This window comes from Pagrus major, chromosome 12, assembly GCF_040436345.1.
Source record: "Pagrus major chromosome 12, Pma_NU_1.0".
Taxonomy (NCBI): Eukaryota; Metazoa; Chordata; class Actinopteri; order Spariformes; family Sparidae; genus Pagrus; species Pagrus major.
The window spans coordinates 18,165,716-18,183,793 of NC_133226.1; the positions used below are offsets into that span (position 1 = coordinate 18,165,716).

The 18,078-nt window shown below is 39.6% G+C and overlaps 1 protein-coding gene across 2 annotated transcripts in view; it reads right to left on the reverse strand.

Moving 5' to 3' along the window:
• Positions 1–2,572: 2,572 nt before the first annotated feature.
• The window catches only part of brinp1 (bone morphogenetic protein/retinoic acid inducible neural-specific 1), a 99,563-nt gene continuing 84,057 nt past the window's right edge, over positions 2,573–18,078 (reverse strand). For both annotated transcript variants that reach the window (XM_073477432.1, XM_073477431.1), the window contains 2 exons: positions 14,805–15,027; positions 2,573–5,098 (listed from right to left, as the gene is read on the reverse strand). In XM_073477432.1, the coding sequence (XP_073333533.1) occupies positions 3,958–5,098; positions 14,805–15,027 (1,364 nt within the window). In that variant the 3' untranslated portion in view covers positions 2,573–3,957. The remainder of the gene's footprint in view (positions 5,099–14,804; positions 15,028–18,078) is intronic.

The following is an 18,078-nucleotide window of genomic DNA, read 5'->3' on the forward strand; positions in this document are numbered from 1 at the left end:
ATAGAGGGCTTTTATGAAGTAGTCTTTGTATTCCCTTTCAATACTGTTATATTTCATAATATTGTTACTGTAGCAGAGTTAATATTTACAGATTTACTGTACAACAGGGGACAAAAATAAAATATCCACCATTTCTTCAAGTCATCCTTTGTCTCTGTCTGGTGGTCGTTTTCCCCACATGCACAAACCTCCTCGAAGGCGTAGTTCTCAGGAGGAGATGAAAGGTGTATATTTGATCAACATTAATGGTCTTAAGTTCTAGCTAATTCAGTGTCACTCTTCTGTGTAACATCTAAAGGTTTTCTCCAGCTCTAAATGTGTTAAAGGGATAGATAACAGGCACTTAATAATAATAATAATAATAATAATAATAATAATAATAATAATAATAATAAAACAATTCATTTGGACAGTCCAATGTTGAAGCTCAACAATCTCAAAAGTCCCCTACTTACTGCATTTCTATTCATTCCAGTCTTGTGATCGTCTCGTGACTCAATGCTTAGTTTGTCAAAATCAGCTCTACTTCTGCTTCAACAAATCTATAAGTGGATACTGTTACCATGCAAATGTTACAATGGTAATGCTATGGATGCTAACATATTTGTTAGATAAGTGTAAAGTCAAGCAGATGCACTGGTCACCATACAGTACACTTTACTGATATCCAGTGATCCAGAAACCCTCTCTCTCCTTGCTGCTGATCCTTACCTATGCAAGTTGGAAATAAATTAGCAATGCAGAGGTGACTGCTTACTCGCAAGAGGCACCTTTACAGATGCTCTTAACCTGATAAAGATATACACTGATGGAAGTATTGTACTGTGAGATTATTGGACAACATAGAGCTGAGCTTGACAACCTGAGCCTTACAGCTTGATTCCACCGGACACGGCTGCAATTGCGTTACAGCTGCAACGCAGCTAATCGTGGCCATTCTAGGCAATGCTTGTGATTCCACCAGACACAACAGAAGCATCCCAGAAGCAGCTGTCCGCTCTGCTCCGCTTTGTTTTTGATGTAGACTACGTTAATCTTCATCTTCTTCATCAAGGCCCAATTAGTTTGATTAGAATTTGATTTTGGAGTCTAATTCCCAATTCACCGATACAAAGCATTAGTATTTTGCAAATTGCTAATTCTTACAATTTGGACCTTTAACAGAGCAGATCAAGCCATGTAGGAAGTCAGGCACAAGAACGGCATAGAGGATCTGGTAAATTTTAAAAATAAAACTCTGCATCGACTCCCGATCATATATCACATCAAAACAGGCAAAAACAAAAGAAAGCTTATAACTACATAGCCTACTTACCCATGGTAGAAGGACAAAAATTAATGAAAAAAAAATGACTAAAACAAAAAGAAATCTGAGCAGGTTCATAAAAGCTGGCAGGCAAAAATGCTCCATTTCTGAAACGCTTCCAATGTGTTATGAAGCCATGCAGAGGACAGAACAAAATTGTGTTTCTGCCAGAACTGGAACTCGACACAGCTGTGCCTGGTGGAATCTAGCCTGTAGTTGTCCTGAATGGACCACCACATTTGCACGAACACATTGTAGTTACTAAGTGAAATTTCCAAGCACCTCTCAGGTGTTAAGAGTGCTTCACAGAAAGACTGACAACAGTAAAATAATACATAAGGATAATCCATCACATAGAGCCAGACATGACTCTGTTTGCCTAAATCATGACACAAATGCATATCTAGAGACAACTATTTAAGTTGTGATTGTGGATGAAGACAATTCTGCAGTGGAAAAAGCGTTGTCCTTAAGATCAGAACCAGGTTTGTTCTGCTGCTATTTCTTGATTAAATCATCGCCCTCAATTTTGACCACTGTTGTCAAGAGGTGGTGGATTGGTTGTGAAGTTCCAAACCTGCTTTCCAGTTTCACTGTTGTTCCCACCCACATTTGAGTCACAACCTGCCATGGTTGTTCCTAGATATATTACATACTTCTGCTTACAGTTGACCCAACAAGACTAATCTCATATAACAAGTCTTTTAAAGAACACAAAATTAAATGTAAAATGACAAACCAACCAGCTATAACTACACAAAGAGAACACACATAATAAAAGAATTGAAAAAAAAAAAGAAAAAGGTCAAGTTTTTAGATGTTATTCTAAAAGCTTTCAACTGGGCTGGCAGCTTTGACACTAGGAGGAGGGTTTATCCAGAGTTCGGGTGCCATGGCAGCGAAAATGAAGTCCCCTCTTTTTTGAAGTTCACACCCATCTACAGCTAGAACTGCTAGGTTGTATGACATGAGTGACCTTGCCTTTGTTGTTGTTAACAAACATGCACATAATGGACTGGACCTACAAAAAATTCATCAGCAATAGTAATGTTTCAGCATTAAATTACCCAAATAAAGTGTGACCAACAATACATAGGTAGTGTTTCATGTCTCAATTTGATGATTGAGCGTTAAAAAAGAAAAAAAGTTGCAGCTCTGTTGATGTTTCCAGCAACACACAAAACAAGGTTAGATTTCATATCTGGAAAGAAAAACAGAAATCTTTACATTTGGTCATAAAAAGCTTACAGATTAAACACTGCCGAAAAGGTATTTTAAGCTTTAATATAACCATTTCTTTTTTTTTTTTTCTTTTTTTTTCCTGTGGCACAACAGAGAAATTCAATGGCTTTACAACACGATTCTTATCCAACATAATATGCCTTCTCTTGTCGTCTGTCTTTTTGCTGTGCTCTTATCTAAAAACTGAGAGAATAAAATAAAAACATACAAATGGAACACTTTTTTTCCATGTTATGAAGTAAGTACTTCGTGATACGGGGATGAACGTTATGTCTTACCGTATGTCTACCTCAGGGAAGTGTATGGCTTTAGGTTGTCTTGCAAATGTGCCTGAACGATGAATGTTTACACTTTGCTCTTGGTGCTGAAAAGCTCCACAAATCAGCAGTCACAACATGTACATTTTGCAAAGCTGTACAAAATAGCATTGATTGTTAAATCTTCAGACCACAATATTGCACTCACGCACCAGGAGGTACTGCCTTGTGAAAAACACAGCTTGAATTTCAAACACGGGAAGAAGCGCTCCAAATGCAAGATTTTAGCTTAGACTGGAGTCAATCTCAAATGACACATTCAATTAACGAACAGCAATAAGCATCAAGCCAAAAAAAGGTGTACGCACACTTGCACACGCGCACGCACACATACACACACATTCACCCACATATACTGTATATGTATATATAAACAGCTGGCTTTTGTTATTTGACATGACTATCCATTACCGCCCTGCTGTGTGCCTTACGTGTCAGAACAATGACAGAGTGCCTCATAACTCACAGAGCAAATGCAGATTCGCTGTGGGTTTGAAATGTAATAAAGAGCCTATAAGTAATGTGTTGACTACTTGCTCACTAGGGCTATTTAATCCTTACAATGTATAAACATTTTTATTATTAAACCGTCCATTATGTCTGAAATATTTTGCACATTAGCTGAAATAAAAGGATATCTGGTCTGCCCTTGTGTTATGTCATTATTCCTTTAAAAATGTTTTTTCTCAGTAAAGAATGGCAGTTTCAGATACAACCTTTTTGATCCCTCGGAGTAAAATCAAGGCCTCTTTTTCACCAGTACATAGATTTAATATTTCTTTTTTCTTTTTTTTCTCTTTTTTTTTTTTTTCTCGCTCTCTCTTTTAAGTTCTTTTAGGGAATGACAGACATGCTGGGACAAATATGATACAGTCCTTATAGTGATTCCATTAATCTTCTTTATCTGCCTGAAATGCTTTTCATCACTGCCTTTTTCCTTTTTCTCTTTAAGAATTATGCTTACAAAGTTAATATTACATCAAAAGGCAGAAAAGGTCCAAAAATGAAAAAGAGAAAACAAAATTAAGATTAATATCCCCCTCATAGTTCATTTGTTGGGTGTTTCTGTTTGCTGTCCTTATGTCACTATGTTCAACAGAGTTTAGCAGTCAGGTGATCTGATTGTTTTAGTATCTCTGTGCTGTACATGTCCAAGGCATGATTTACTCGAATCATCTCGCTGTTGTTGAGCTTGAGCCTATGCTTTAGCATACAAGAGAAGAGGTCCAGCTGGGGTTTGCCAGGTGCAGATGGAGGCGCAAGGCGGTTAATCCGATCCCTAATGTCCAGTAACAGGAGCATAACAGATGAGGATGAGTAGAACTGAGTTCCTTGCGTGTACGACTGGTTAACCTGCTGCACAGCACTGCGGAGCAGGTCGGCATTAAAGCGCAGGCTGTAGCCGAACACTTGGATATCAGATATTTTTATGTAGATCTGGCGCTTGTTAGGGTCTGCAAGATCCACTGGGCCCTGTCCCGTGTCATTGCGTAGGCCAGTTGGGATCTTAGCACGGCTACGCAGGTAGATGTGCACCGTCTCAAAGAAGGTCTTCCACCGGTTGCCCAGCAGGAGGGTCCAGTTGAAGCACTGCGAGTTCTGCAGTCGTACTTTCTCCCAGCGTGGGTAACCATGTTCCCCAAATGGCATGCTCCAGCCTTCCGAGTGGCTACCACTGAATGGGTTGACATAAACAAAGAACATGGGGTCAATGCTGCTGTTTCTCATCTGGCAGATCTTCATTGACAGACCGATTATCATGTGTAGGTAGTCCATCCGGTTCTTGTTACTTTTAAGAGTCAGGGACATGCGCTTACGCCATCGGGGGTCAAAGAAGGTCTCTAGTCGGATCTCATTACTGATGAAAGTAGTGTGAATGTAGAGTCGTGAATCCATTTTCTGCAACAGGTATTTGAGTTCCAGGTCCTGAAAGTCCAGATCAGTTTCAAAGCTGATGAACTGCTCGCTACGTTCTGAGTCCACATTCTGGGGCTCACAGCGACCACGGTACAACTTGTAGCCCTTGTTGCAGGAGCCACATTGTGAGATGTTGGCCAGGCTGCACATGGCACAGCTGTTGTTGCCCCCTATGACACATGGGATGGGTCGCTGGCATAGGGTGACACCCGTGTGGCACACGCATGTCCTTTGGCTCTCCAGGAAGGTCCCCCAAAACCCGTTCTCATTGCAGTAGAGGAAGGACTGAACCCTGTTGAGCCACTGCATCACAGACCTAGACAGAGAAAAAAAAAAAAAAATCAGTAAAGAAGCATTAACAGTGGTCAGAAGGAAAGTTTAAATCCTTCTCATATCAGCAGTATTTTAAGCCAATTATGTACAAATTTTGTATGCAATACATGGTGCACTTTGTTCTTTACATTTTCCAGAGGACCTTTGGCTTTCATTTATCTCTGTGCATTGTAATAATCACCTTGCAGAGACTTGAACCTTGAGAGAGGCTATCTATAACTGTGGACATAATGTTTTAATTATGTATGTATGTATTGAATTATCTTTTACCTGTCTAGTAATACACTTGAAACCTTTGGAAAACTTTTCAAAGTATCTGACCTTTTTCCACTGCTACACTTCTCACAGGTGCAGTACACACATTAAGTGATAAAAATAAACCCATCATTAAGTTAACTGAGATGTATGACTGTACCTATATAGTCACTTCAAGTGCTTCAAGTGCTTCAAGTCTTTGCAAGTTGACTTAGCCATACTAAAATGAATGAACACAATGGCCGAATGGTATTAAAAAATATTTCAAAAAAATCAATGAATCCATCCATCCATCCATCCATCCATCCATCCATCCATCCATCCATCCATCCATCCATCCATCCATCCATCTAGTCAGGATGGCCAGTTAATAGGATAATTTCTTCCCTTCATGGGGTGGAGTTGCGTTATTTCCCTGAGGTGGAAGGCATTACTTGCTATTCTTATCTTGTCTCTTTTTTGTTTCCCCTCAGGCATCTTTCCTTGTCATCTTGACAGGACTGGAACTTCTTTTCTGACTCTAGGAGGTGAATTCTGAATCCTGATTCTTCCAAGAGAGAAGGGCTGGTCAAGGTTAGCTTGACATGTTAATGAACCTAAGCATTAACTATGATGGATGACATTGCATTCTCAGCAGGCCAGAAAGCCCCCAAGCTATACCCAAATTGAGAACAGAACAGATCACCTATGAGGACAATGGAAGCACACTGCTTGATTCCGCTAACTTTGGCTTCAAGTCAAGGATGGGTTACAGTGAAGGTATGCTAAAATGTTCATGATCTCATATTTGCGCACATTCTCCCAAATATTTAGGCTTTCGAAGCCTGCATTTTAGGAAATGTAAGCATCAACTTGAAGCATACATACTCAAGACTACCCAACACAATCACCTTTACAAAACATAATGTCAACATATTCAGTTGTCATTGAATGGCTGGAACTTATAGGTAATAAATCACTGCTTGTTATGTAAAGGTAATTTCAGTATTGTGTGCCAGCTGTTCATATGCTCCTCAAAAATCCTCAATTTTGCTATTACATGATTCATTTTTCATCTAGAGTCCCAGTTTATTCAACCCTCCCCTTACCTTTGAGTGCATTGTTTGAAATTAGTTATTTATAGTCCTGATGTATTAGCAATAGCTGTTAGAATGAATGTATAATGAATGAATGAACAATAATTTTATATTAGTGTTTATAATAAATATGCATCTGCACCCATAAAATTGCACAATATATTATCTTTACAATCGTAATTTAACCACCAAGGTAAATGGAGTGTTTCGCTTACCTATCACAAATAAGTGCTCCATAAATCAGAGAGATTTGAGTAATACTAACACGGCTTGAAATTGCTCAAGGTAGCTAACAGGATGTGAGATAGTGGATTTCAAGTGATGCACTATTAGTAAAGCTTAGAAATACTGACACTAATTAAAGGTCCAATTTGTAAGATAGTTAATTGTTGAGTCTCATTCCCAGCTTGTCAAATATCAACGCTTTTAGGTTGGAAGAACGGGCCTCAACAATTTACTATCCTATTGGATATTTAATAGCATAATAAGCTTTGAAAAAGTTTGAAATGTATAACAATAAATCATCAGCATACAAACACACTTTTACGTGTTTTTTCTCTGGAGGGACACTGCATGAACAAAGATAACAAGCAGCAGATGAGAAGGGCAAGGCGATACTCCGTCACTAGGAGAACAGCTGGGTAAAGTGACTAGAACTGATGCTATTAAATGAATGCACTTATGAGTAACATTGAAACCTCAGCAAGGATAAAAAACATGTGGGCTGGCAGTATACATAATGTTGAAATATTAACAATTACTATGTTCACATAAAGTCTATTTGATTCAGAGTAATAAGGTAAGAGTAAAAGGCAACGTGCTTCTTTATTGTAGGGAGGGGAGTCCTTAAAAAGAAAAAAAATAAGGATGAATCCTTAATGGCTTGTGAAGGATATAACTTCATTTAAAAGAACTTCTTAATCTCCTATAGATAAGTTAATCAGGATTGCAGCCTTTTTCCTTAATGTAGAATGCTTTAATTTTGCCAACTCTCACTGGCAGAATGTAGGTTCTGTATTAGGCAGAAGGTTGCTTGTCTCATTGGATGAAAGTAGATTCAGTCTGGAGAGGATGTATTCTCTTTGTATTAAATCTGGTGAAGGAGAAACTAAATACCACTGATCTAATTTCAATATTTTTTTCCACGAGTTTCATTTCTTACCCTCTGTGCTGTTTTTTAATTAGTATTGTGTAAGATAATATGTCTCTGAATTATATACTTTCAGTGTCCTATGAGTGTTATTGCTGCTTGTAGATTTCTATGGTCAATATGGCTTTTAATGTGCTCAGCAAGTATTTCACCTGATAGAAAGTGCCACACCTTGGTTGCATGTTTTGGTTGGTGTTTGGCATAATATTTGTTTACACCATGACAGCATGAAACAGAGTCTGAAAGCTTCTGTCTCACGCCAAACACGCAAGAGTTGGCAACCCTTAAAAATGAATTTTCCTCAGAATATTTTTCTTTGGCTTAAATTTTCCTGACCTGTGCATTTTTCATGTATTTTCTTGTACTCTTGCCATGAATCCGTGTGGTCTTTTCCAATGCTGCAACTCAGTTCATGTCACTCATTGATTTTCCCATTTGTTTGTTCTATTGTAGACTTATATGCCTTGTCTGGAGCAGCTATTTCTCGAGCTTGTGTTCTTATGTGCACTAGTGTGCTGACGTCTTCTTTTGCCTCTTCCCAAAGGATGAAATGTGTTAATCTCCTGGCACAGGCGCTGCATTTCTGACTTTATAGCATTTTCCATTGCCTCTCTGTCATATTGCAGTTTGGCCCCGAGTGTCTTTAGAGAGATGGGTGTATCATGTTTGCTTCCTCAAGCTTGTGTTTGTTGTCTATTCCAGTATGAAGATCCCTGAAGGAGTTACCAAGTAGAGATGTGTCTGTATATCGATATTATTATACCAAGTCACAGCAGGGCAAGCTAACCAGTCTGTAGCTGCTCTGGCCGTTGCTTAATATGTTTCCATTAGCTTGTTGACCTACTGAAGCAGAGCTAGTTTGTGGGTGTTGAGTCATAACTTTCAGTGAGAGAGTGTACATGCATTTTACATGAAAGACAGAGAGGGACTGTGCACATTGAGTTCCTCCGCACAGGTGAGTTTCAGCTGTAACCGAGTTGGCTATGGTCAGGAATTAATTCTTGATTCTTTAAGAACTAGAAAGTTTAAAAAGTAACAAGAATGTAAACATGAACTAGTGGCAATCATGATGGAAAATATTATTCACAGTGCTGATAGTTGTATTTCTGCAAAATTTGATGAATGTCATGATTATTTGGCCACAATAATCATACCATTTAAATTGGTGGCAGCATGCTCCTACAACTTGACTGATTTTGACCAGTGACATGTTTATTGTGAAGAACAACGTTCAGCTGCTGAGGTTTGAAAGTTTACAAATATCACAAATGATTTCTTAGCCATCACTTAACATGGATCTGACACAATGATTTGGTATTGTGTAGAATACACAACACTTTTCAAACAGTTTTTCTTTGTTCAAAAAACAAAAATCTTGCCCCATTTGAAATAGCATTCAAAAGAGACTGCATTTGCAGGTGCCTCATATATAAAACTATTCCCATTATTTTTTATTGGCTATTCATTATTCCATTGGACACAGGCACTATCATAATGATCCCTCCTTTGAATTTATTCGCAATAACTGCCGAAATATCCACTCCCAGACAGAAATAAAATATGTTCTATCATATAACTGCCTCACACAATAAGCTATTTGAGTGCATCAAGTGGCAAGTTTTATTTTGCCTTATTTGCTTTCATCTAAAGCAATGGCTCGGCTTACATTTCGCCACAGGAAATTAAATGAAAATATGTTGGAATGGATGCTGTTTGTTTTCGCGAATTCAAACATTCATACTTGGTGTTTGTAATGGGGTATCAAACAGCCCTGGTGTTCAAATGACATACATCATTGCTCCATCCTACGTCATTAGATCAGGAGAATGGAATCTGCCACTCACAAAAGAAGAGAAAACAAAACAAAAAGACCAAAAAAGTGAATCGACACGGTTGTGCCGGCTGAGTATAGTAAAGCCACTGTTATCCTGAACTCCTGTGGTGTATTGGTAACACGTCTGTCATATCTGATATAGTACCTCACAGCCAGTGGCTGGATACTGTCAACACTCGGCTTTTCGAAAGGAGTAATGAGCAATAAATGCATAACGCAAACTGTCACATCATCTCTCCTCTCTGTGGTATCTGCAAACTGACAGTATATCACAACTGGACTTGCTAACTGTTACTATGGATCAGGAGTAGTGTAACAATATTGTGAGGGAACTAGGGCTGGGCAGTATATTGACTTTTTAGATATATCGATATATATTTTCAAATGAGATATAATTTGAGACAGTCATGTTCATATCAATTTAATATTAAGTTACGCTCCACCAACCCTTGCCTTCTGCAAAGCAATGCCAGTTTGCCACACACGGCACAGCTATGCCTCACTCACTCATAAGTTCTCCTGAAGCATTGAAGGAGACATAGCGCCGCTACTCTATTTTAATTAGTCTACAGTGCATCATAAGTCTACATGTTGCACATACTACACCGAAATATGTTTGTGTGAATGATATCGCAAACAATATAAGTACAATACAACGTTGCACTGTGTGTGTGTCGGACAGAGCTGCTTATTTGTGTGAGGAGAGTGTTTGTGTGCAAGGTGAATCATAGCGCATTGTTATTTTACTTGGCAGTTGGTAGTCTGTTGGTGATGAGGGCGACAGATGTGTTTTATAAAAATGCAGCGCAGTGATGATATAGACGTTTCATGCACAAAACATATATAACGTGGACAAAGTCTCTCTCTCTCTGTCCATTCAATGTGCATAAAGAAAAACAATAAATAAGTCAATGTATTAAAAACAATGTCTGCAAGGCCACTTTGGAAAACCGCTTTTTAAACTCACAGAATTGTAATGGCCTCAAACTACAATGGACTTTATACCATTGAACCATCATACTATTCTACTATTATACCACTGTTTTGTGGCCTGTGCTGCAAAACTTTCAACCTCTGCAGCACTGCTATTTATTTTATATAATTTTTCATCTAAATGTTTTGCAGACATATTTTCAAGCAGAAAAAAAAAAAAAACTGTCTTTGCACATTTTTTGTTCAGAGTTTGGTTTGATAAAAGTGCTTGTGACGTCTCAAATGTGGCTTTGAGTTACAACTGAATAGTCATGCCACCTAGTAGAAAATATCGAGATATGAGTTTTGGCCCATATCTCCCAGCCCAATTTCTTTCAGTGGCTCAGTATGAGGAAAAGCAATACCCTTGATAATTATACATGACAGGATTTCTGCATCATACCACATAATTTAAAAAAATTGGGCTTTTTTCGAACAACAAAAGATGTTGGAAAAAGCCGTGTCATGTCAAAATGGATAGAAATTAGGGGGAGGTAATTCATCAAAAGGAGGGTACATTCATATTTGTAAATATGCTCGACTTTGCACATGAATAATTAAAGCCAGTGCATAGCCTGGATGCAAATGATTTGGCTGGGAGTGATGCTACTTCATATCTGTCACTATTAATCATTTATACCAAAGACAAACCGCTATGTTCATTCTACTTGAAGCATGCTGTGATACTCGTTACAGGAAATGCAATAGCAAATCCAATATAGTTCAGCTATAAAGTTTCCTCACAGTTATTGCAGTGAGTGTCCACAACATGAATTTACGATGCTTATAATGAATGGATGGATCCGCGGTGAGGTAAAGCTAGAAAAATGATAAGGTGGTGATACGCGGTTGTAATTGTGGCCAGCCAACAATGCATCTAATGCCTGTCTCTAATTGGCTGATGTAAATATGTTTATTGATTGATCTTATTTAATATAATACAGTGAAGGAGGAACATGATTGAAAACACAAGCTTTTTTTGGTATAGGTTTAACTTGATAACATAAGTTTCAATCATAGTAATTGAAATTAGTAATAAGTAACTTCCCCTTCCCCTGTTTTGCATCCATAATTTAATTAAACTAAAAGCGCAAGTGGCATAATATGAATGCTTCGAGGCTCCATGTAAGAATTATGAGATAAAATGAAACTAAAGAGGAGCTGCTTCATTGAGAGTGAAATCACTCAACTGTGCTGTACTGTCAGTCAATACATTCTTACTGAATGCATATTATAGTACCATGCAATTGGTAACTCTGTTTTTAACAAAGCTGTAAATAAACTGTACAGTTACTCACATTCAAAATGAGGCCTCCAGTGTTTGCATAATAAACATGGTTTATTAAGCAGGTAGAAGGTCGCTCGAGTGAAGCAGATTAAACAAAAAGTGATTTCCTTGTGAGTCCAAGCTCAGCTCCTCAATGTCTGAACTAGCTTTCTTAACAAGGTTGCCTAGGCAACAAAGCATCACAAGAGCTTTTTCTTTTCCTTTTTCTTGTTTGTCTTACCTTTCATGCACATTGCAAAAGACTGTGTGAGCACAGACATGGTATACAGCCACAGACTTCTCAGAAAGTATCAAATTCTGATGTCCCCTTTTTGCATTGCCAACCAAGTATTTACAGTCTGAATCCTGATACTACAGTTCTCTTACTAGTGTTAATGAACCTGAGGGAAGGTTCAATCATCCCCTAGGTTTACTCCTCAATCATCTCTCTTATCTTGGTAACCTTTAGTCACTGGTGATTTGACAAGCTAGCCTCCCGTGTCAGACCCTTGCATTTCTCCTTTCTCCCCTAACAGATGCTCTGCACTATGACCCCGTTTTCAGGGAACTTCTGAACATAGCTTGACTCCGAATGTTCCGAGATGTAAAGGTTAAAAAGCAAGCAAAATAGCACAGCCCCCCGAGGAGCCGCTGTGTTTGTTCCCCACTTGTTGATGTGACACAGAGTTGCATAATGTTGGTTGTGGCTCAGGAGGTAGAGAGAGTCGTTTGTCAGCTCCTCCTGTCCACGTGTGGAAGTGTCCTCGGGCAAGACACTCAGCCACAAACTGCTCAAATGTTCAGCACCTTGCATGGTAGGTCACAGCCATCACTGTGTGTGTGAATTTGGTAATAATGGGTTAATTGTAAAGCACTTTGGATTGAAGTGCTACATAAATGCACCTCATTTACCATTTAGCATCAAAAACTATGCTGTTGATGGGCTAATTTGTGATTGCACATGGGTAGCAGAGGGAGATTCTCCCAGTAGAAGAGCTTGGATGGTGTTGCAACCACTGGAGAAGTCAATGAACATGATTCCCACAGCGCCTGTCCAAGCTGGAGTATGCACAGAGTAGCAGGTGGATGACAGGATGGTCCTCCCCATTGTGGGCCTAATGTATGAACTGGAGGGGATCTAAATGGTCTCTCACAAGGGATCTGGCCTGCTGTCATTTAGAACCCCGGTGTGCCCATTCTGGGCCACTGGGGCCAGACACATTGTTTTTCACATCATCATCAGCACCCTCCGCAGTCTCACTGACAGGTTGAGGATGTGCTGGAAGGCCTCCCTGAGGTGGTTGGCAAACGACTTGAAAACACTTGGGCCGCTGCTTTATGGGCCTTCAGCTCTGCCTCAATTCCCTCATCCTCTGATCAGCTGTTGTATGCAGCCCAGAGGAGAGGTGAGGGTTGGAGTGCCCGTTGGTGATGGCTGCACTTTTATTGAATGAGGGACATCAGAAGAGACAGGCTTAATGGGACTATACTGACAATACACATGTGAAGGTCAAACTCACAAATATGCGATAAACCCATCTTTCATAATAGTAACTCTTACAGTACTGTTAAAGGGTAACTTCACTAATTTTACACGTTAAAGTGTGTTTACAGGTCTTTAGGAGTACTATTGCGTATGTGAAAAAGGTTGTGTAAAGCCTTTTGTGGTGCCAGAGGAGGCTGCATGTAATCTGATAAATGGCCTCCAATGATGTCACTCAGTGGCGTTGCATTGTGGGTAATGTAGGATGCAGGTTTTGAAACAGAAGAACATGTGGAATAAAAAAGGTGATACCTCTGGTTCTGCGCTATCGATTTTGATCATTTGTTCAGTCCAACAGTGTCATAGGTGTGTGATGCGAGACCAGTGGCCTGCCTTTTCAAAAAACTTGGTGCCTACATTATCCACAATGCAACTTAGTGTCTGAGTGACATCACTGGATGCGATTTATACAATTCCATGCAGCTTCCTCTGCAGCCACAAACGGATTTATACTACTTTTTTCACATATGCAGTAGTGGACCCTTTAAATATTGATAAACTAATTGTTCTTTTCATAGGACATTAACGTTATACAAATTAGGGAGTCAATAAGACATGGGATGAACTAAAACATAACTATTTTCTGCATAACAGTTTATACTAATATGAAACTACAACAGTGAAGCATAGTATAGAACCCTATATAAGCTATAGACCACTTGTGCTTCATCCGGCATGTATGCAAAGCACATACACACGCGAACACAAGTGATGAAAACAAATAAGTCCTCCATCTGATGCAAAGTTGTCTCACACAAGCAAGCAAATAAACATGCTGCTCTTATTTCCAGTGCCATCAGGCACCCTTGATGCGTACTCCATGGAAGAGGAAGCGCGTACTGCGACTCTTTGATAACACTTCAGAACAAACCTCTGCCAACTCTCACACACAAATGTGGGTGTGCTCCTTTTCTGTCACTGAAAGTTGACAACTGCTCATTTCCAGACCACTTAAATGAATATTTCACGGATTCTGTTTCCATTTATATGGTGACATCCCCTACACAGAGCAGTTTTAGGGGTGTTTCATGTGGCAGCCTGAAACTTTGCATATTTTGCAGTGTTTTCTGCTATTTGCTTGAGCGGATGGGGAAATTCCTGGCAGTTCAGGCAATGCTGACACCATGGCACATCCGCGGCGAGGCTCTTAAGCTGCAACTGCAGTAGGTGGTGACAGATGTGTGCAATGACCTATCAAGAAAACTCCCACAGCTACATTTTCTCTGCAGACTGCAATGTGAAATACAAGAGTGAGCAAGAGTGCTTTGGGCATGTGCAAGGCTCAGCACTAAGTTGACTTGATGGACAGAAACAACAGAACCATAAGTTGAGATATATAATGGATGACATCCTTACTGTGCATGCTTCGAGAAGCAACAATCAAAATAAAAAACCCTACATCATCCCTGATGAGAAATTGCGCTGAAAGGTGTCACTCCTCTGTGGGATTTATTTCCGTGTCTGCTCTTTCAGCACTTTGAAAAGAACATCCACATATATTGACACCAGTAACAGCACTTTTGCTTGATGCTGTTGCTGAGTAAATCCACATCTAATTTCCATCATGATGCAGAGGTTGTATTTCCACCCACCTCTCTCTAGGCATCTGGTGGTTTGGGTTGTGGTGACAACGGATGCTGAGGCCAAAGAGCTTGCGGGCGGTGCGCTGAATCTTGAGCCGCTGGATCTCCAGGGAACTCTGGAGGAGCCTGTAGCGGGCCTGAAGGTCCCAGTCGCTGCCCCACAGGAGATGCACACTGCTGATGGGCAGGAAGTGAGTGGAGGGCAGCCTCTTCAGGAAGGACTTGAACTCGTCTGGATCAGAGAAAGGGATGGAGCGAGAGAGAGGGACAGAGAGAGATAAAGTTAGGAGAGAATGTGGTGGTGTGACAGAAAATGTGAAAAGGGAAGAGTTAGGGAGGAGGCTCGATCAAGTAAAATGTGAAGATGCAAAGATGTAGCATTCTCCATTTGAGAATAATTCATTTCATTTATAGTTAAAGACATCAGAAATAGAACATCTGAAGAAAAGGAGGGCTGTTTTTATTTATTTCTCAAACTTTAAAGCAAGTTAGTTACACTGACGTTTCCATAGCAAGTCTACAAATTGCATTGGCATTTGTTTACTGTTGTTGCAACCTTATCTGTGAGCCTACCGGTGTGTTTTCAAACAAATGCTAAGAGTGTAAACAATATTGTTAGGTGGGTTTGCTTTACAGAAACACTCGACTTATTTGTTTATTCAACACTAATCTAGCAAAGCATCCTGGGTAGAATTACAAACAAGGAACAGCAAGCAGCAGACTGTGTGAGTGACATAACTCCTGGATCTTTTAGTCCATCTGTAAGTTGTTCATCTAAAATGACTGAATGTTACCTGTGATAAAGAGCAATGCAACATTGCAAATTCATTAGATTTAGTATTACAACAAATAATATTGTAATTTAGGTATTCAAATTGCAAAGTATGACTTTCTTGCCACTAGCTGTCTATCAAACAAAAAACAATGAAGAGACAGTGTATCATTTTGTATTTTGATGATGTCGGGAAGTAGTGTGGGATCATGGGAGATGTTACCTTCACTGTCAAATACCACAATTGTCAACACAAATCTAACTTGACTCAGGCAGAATTAATCATGGATGAGCTAAGTGACGTTTAGTCATGCTCATGGACTTTTCTTCCTCACTGTGACAACCGAATGAAACACACAAGTTACCTTGACTAAAATGAGGTATTTATCTATGTTTAAACATAGTTGGAAACATTTGGGATAGTGTAAGTAAACAACTCACCAAAATACGTTGATGAAAAGTGGCGAATTCATTCAACATTTAAATATGTATCTGTGATACACTGCGTGAAAGGATCATTTAATCAGACTTAATATGAGACGACTGTCATTTCTATATTTTCAAATGTGACAGTGATCAGTGAACCCAGAATTCTGACTCACCTTCCTAACTTTAATATGTAGTCGGTTTATTTTCTTGGATTGCTTCTGTTGTGGGCATTTGCAGAGAACTGAGACCTTCAGTGCAGCAACCACCCTCTTTACTCTGTGCTCCCACACACTTAACTGAAGAGCACTGCCCAAACAAATTAGTTCCCACCAGTGGTGATGATTGTCCTTACGTTCCTCTTGCTGCCTCTGATAATTCTTGCTTGTCTGCTCAGACAGCCTGTGAGCCCAGCTCTCTGACCTTTGTTTTCAACACGAGCTCGTATTTTTCAGCAACAATGGGCATGAAGAAGTTACTGAGATTCCAGCAGGAAATACACTAGGACAAGGAATCTTTTATCTGGTATGCCAATTATGAAAATATTGAGTCAAATGACTCGAGAGTAGCTCATTATTATCTCCGAAGATAAATTTAAGCACATCATTATAAATGATAAAGTGAACAATTGTCTCCTTAGCAATGGCAGTCTAAAACAAGGATAATCATCTCAACTACGGGTTCACATTTCATCTGTATACCATCTCAATTTAGATAATGCTAAACTGCATAATCTACATAGTCTAATCAACCCCCCCCCCCCCCACACACACACAATTCTGGAGGGAATGAGAATATAAATGTTCTTGGAGAAAAGGCACAGCTTCTCCATACTCAACTCCTTGATGAAGGCATCCCCATATTCAAAACATGCAAGGACCAGTGAAGTAAGCCAACACCCTCCTCCAGACCTCTCCATGACAGTTAAACAGCATTAACCACAGAGTTTAGAGCAGTTCTTCAGCAACAGCCGAGAAATGTCAGAATTTCCTCCACTCTCCTCCCAGGCATGTCATGGCTCCCTTCTCCCCCTTTCTTCAAAGAGGCCTGATTCTTTCTCCTCCCCTGTTTTGAACTTGCCATATTCCTCCACCCAGTTTTCAGAAATGTCAGTTACCGCCCTTGCTCTTTTCCTAGAAGAGCTTGGTGTCTCTGGCACTCAATTTTCAGAAGTGTCTGATTCCCTCACCAGAAAGACATCCAGTATCAAGCCATTCCCTCATGCCAGTTCAACAGCTGCCAAGCCCTTTCACACAAGCTTCAAAACCATCAAGGATCCCCTCCTTGATACAGCTTCCAAAGAGTCCGTCGGATGACTCTTATCTCAAGTCACCCAGCACCTTATCTAGAGATTACAGCTCTCACAATGTAACCCTGCTTACCTCTTGTGCCGTTCCTTATCAATTTGTTGGGTCCAAGACATATAATGACAATAATTTCCCATTTCCCAATCTTAAGTCGCCAGTCATGTCATACGTGCCATATCAACATTTCTACAATACATGTCATATCACATTCACACTCCATAGACTATATGAACTGAATTCATGTAGGGAAGTGGAGGGGATGGTGGAAATGTTACAGCTGGGAAAGACGGCTACCCATATGCCATTTGTAGGCGCAAAACCACTAGATATTTTTAATGAGACGTTTGGACATTTTTTTTTAGTTGTGTTTGTTGCATCAGAATCAGAGATTTCTAGTTGTGTTTGTGGTGACAAAACCTGGCATTATAAACCAAAACATGACGTTTCCCAACCCTAATCAAGTGTTCCACATGCCTAAAACTAACACAGCCGTGTCACAACCAAAAATTTAACTTAACGACATAAAGAAACTTAAAGCTCCTGTTAGTAGGATAGTTGATTTTTGAGTCTCACTCACAACTCAAATACAGATGCTATCGGACGGTGGCCAACCCGACCTACAATGAAGTGTCACCATTTAACGAGTTGGAAACGAGAATCAAAAATCAACTATCTCACCAACAGGAGCTTTACCATAGTTTCACCATATTGTGGTTTGCAGAAATGTATGCCAACATCATGGATCAGGATCAACATGGTGATGATTGTCCTGGATTAA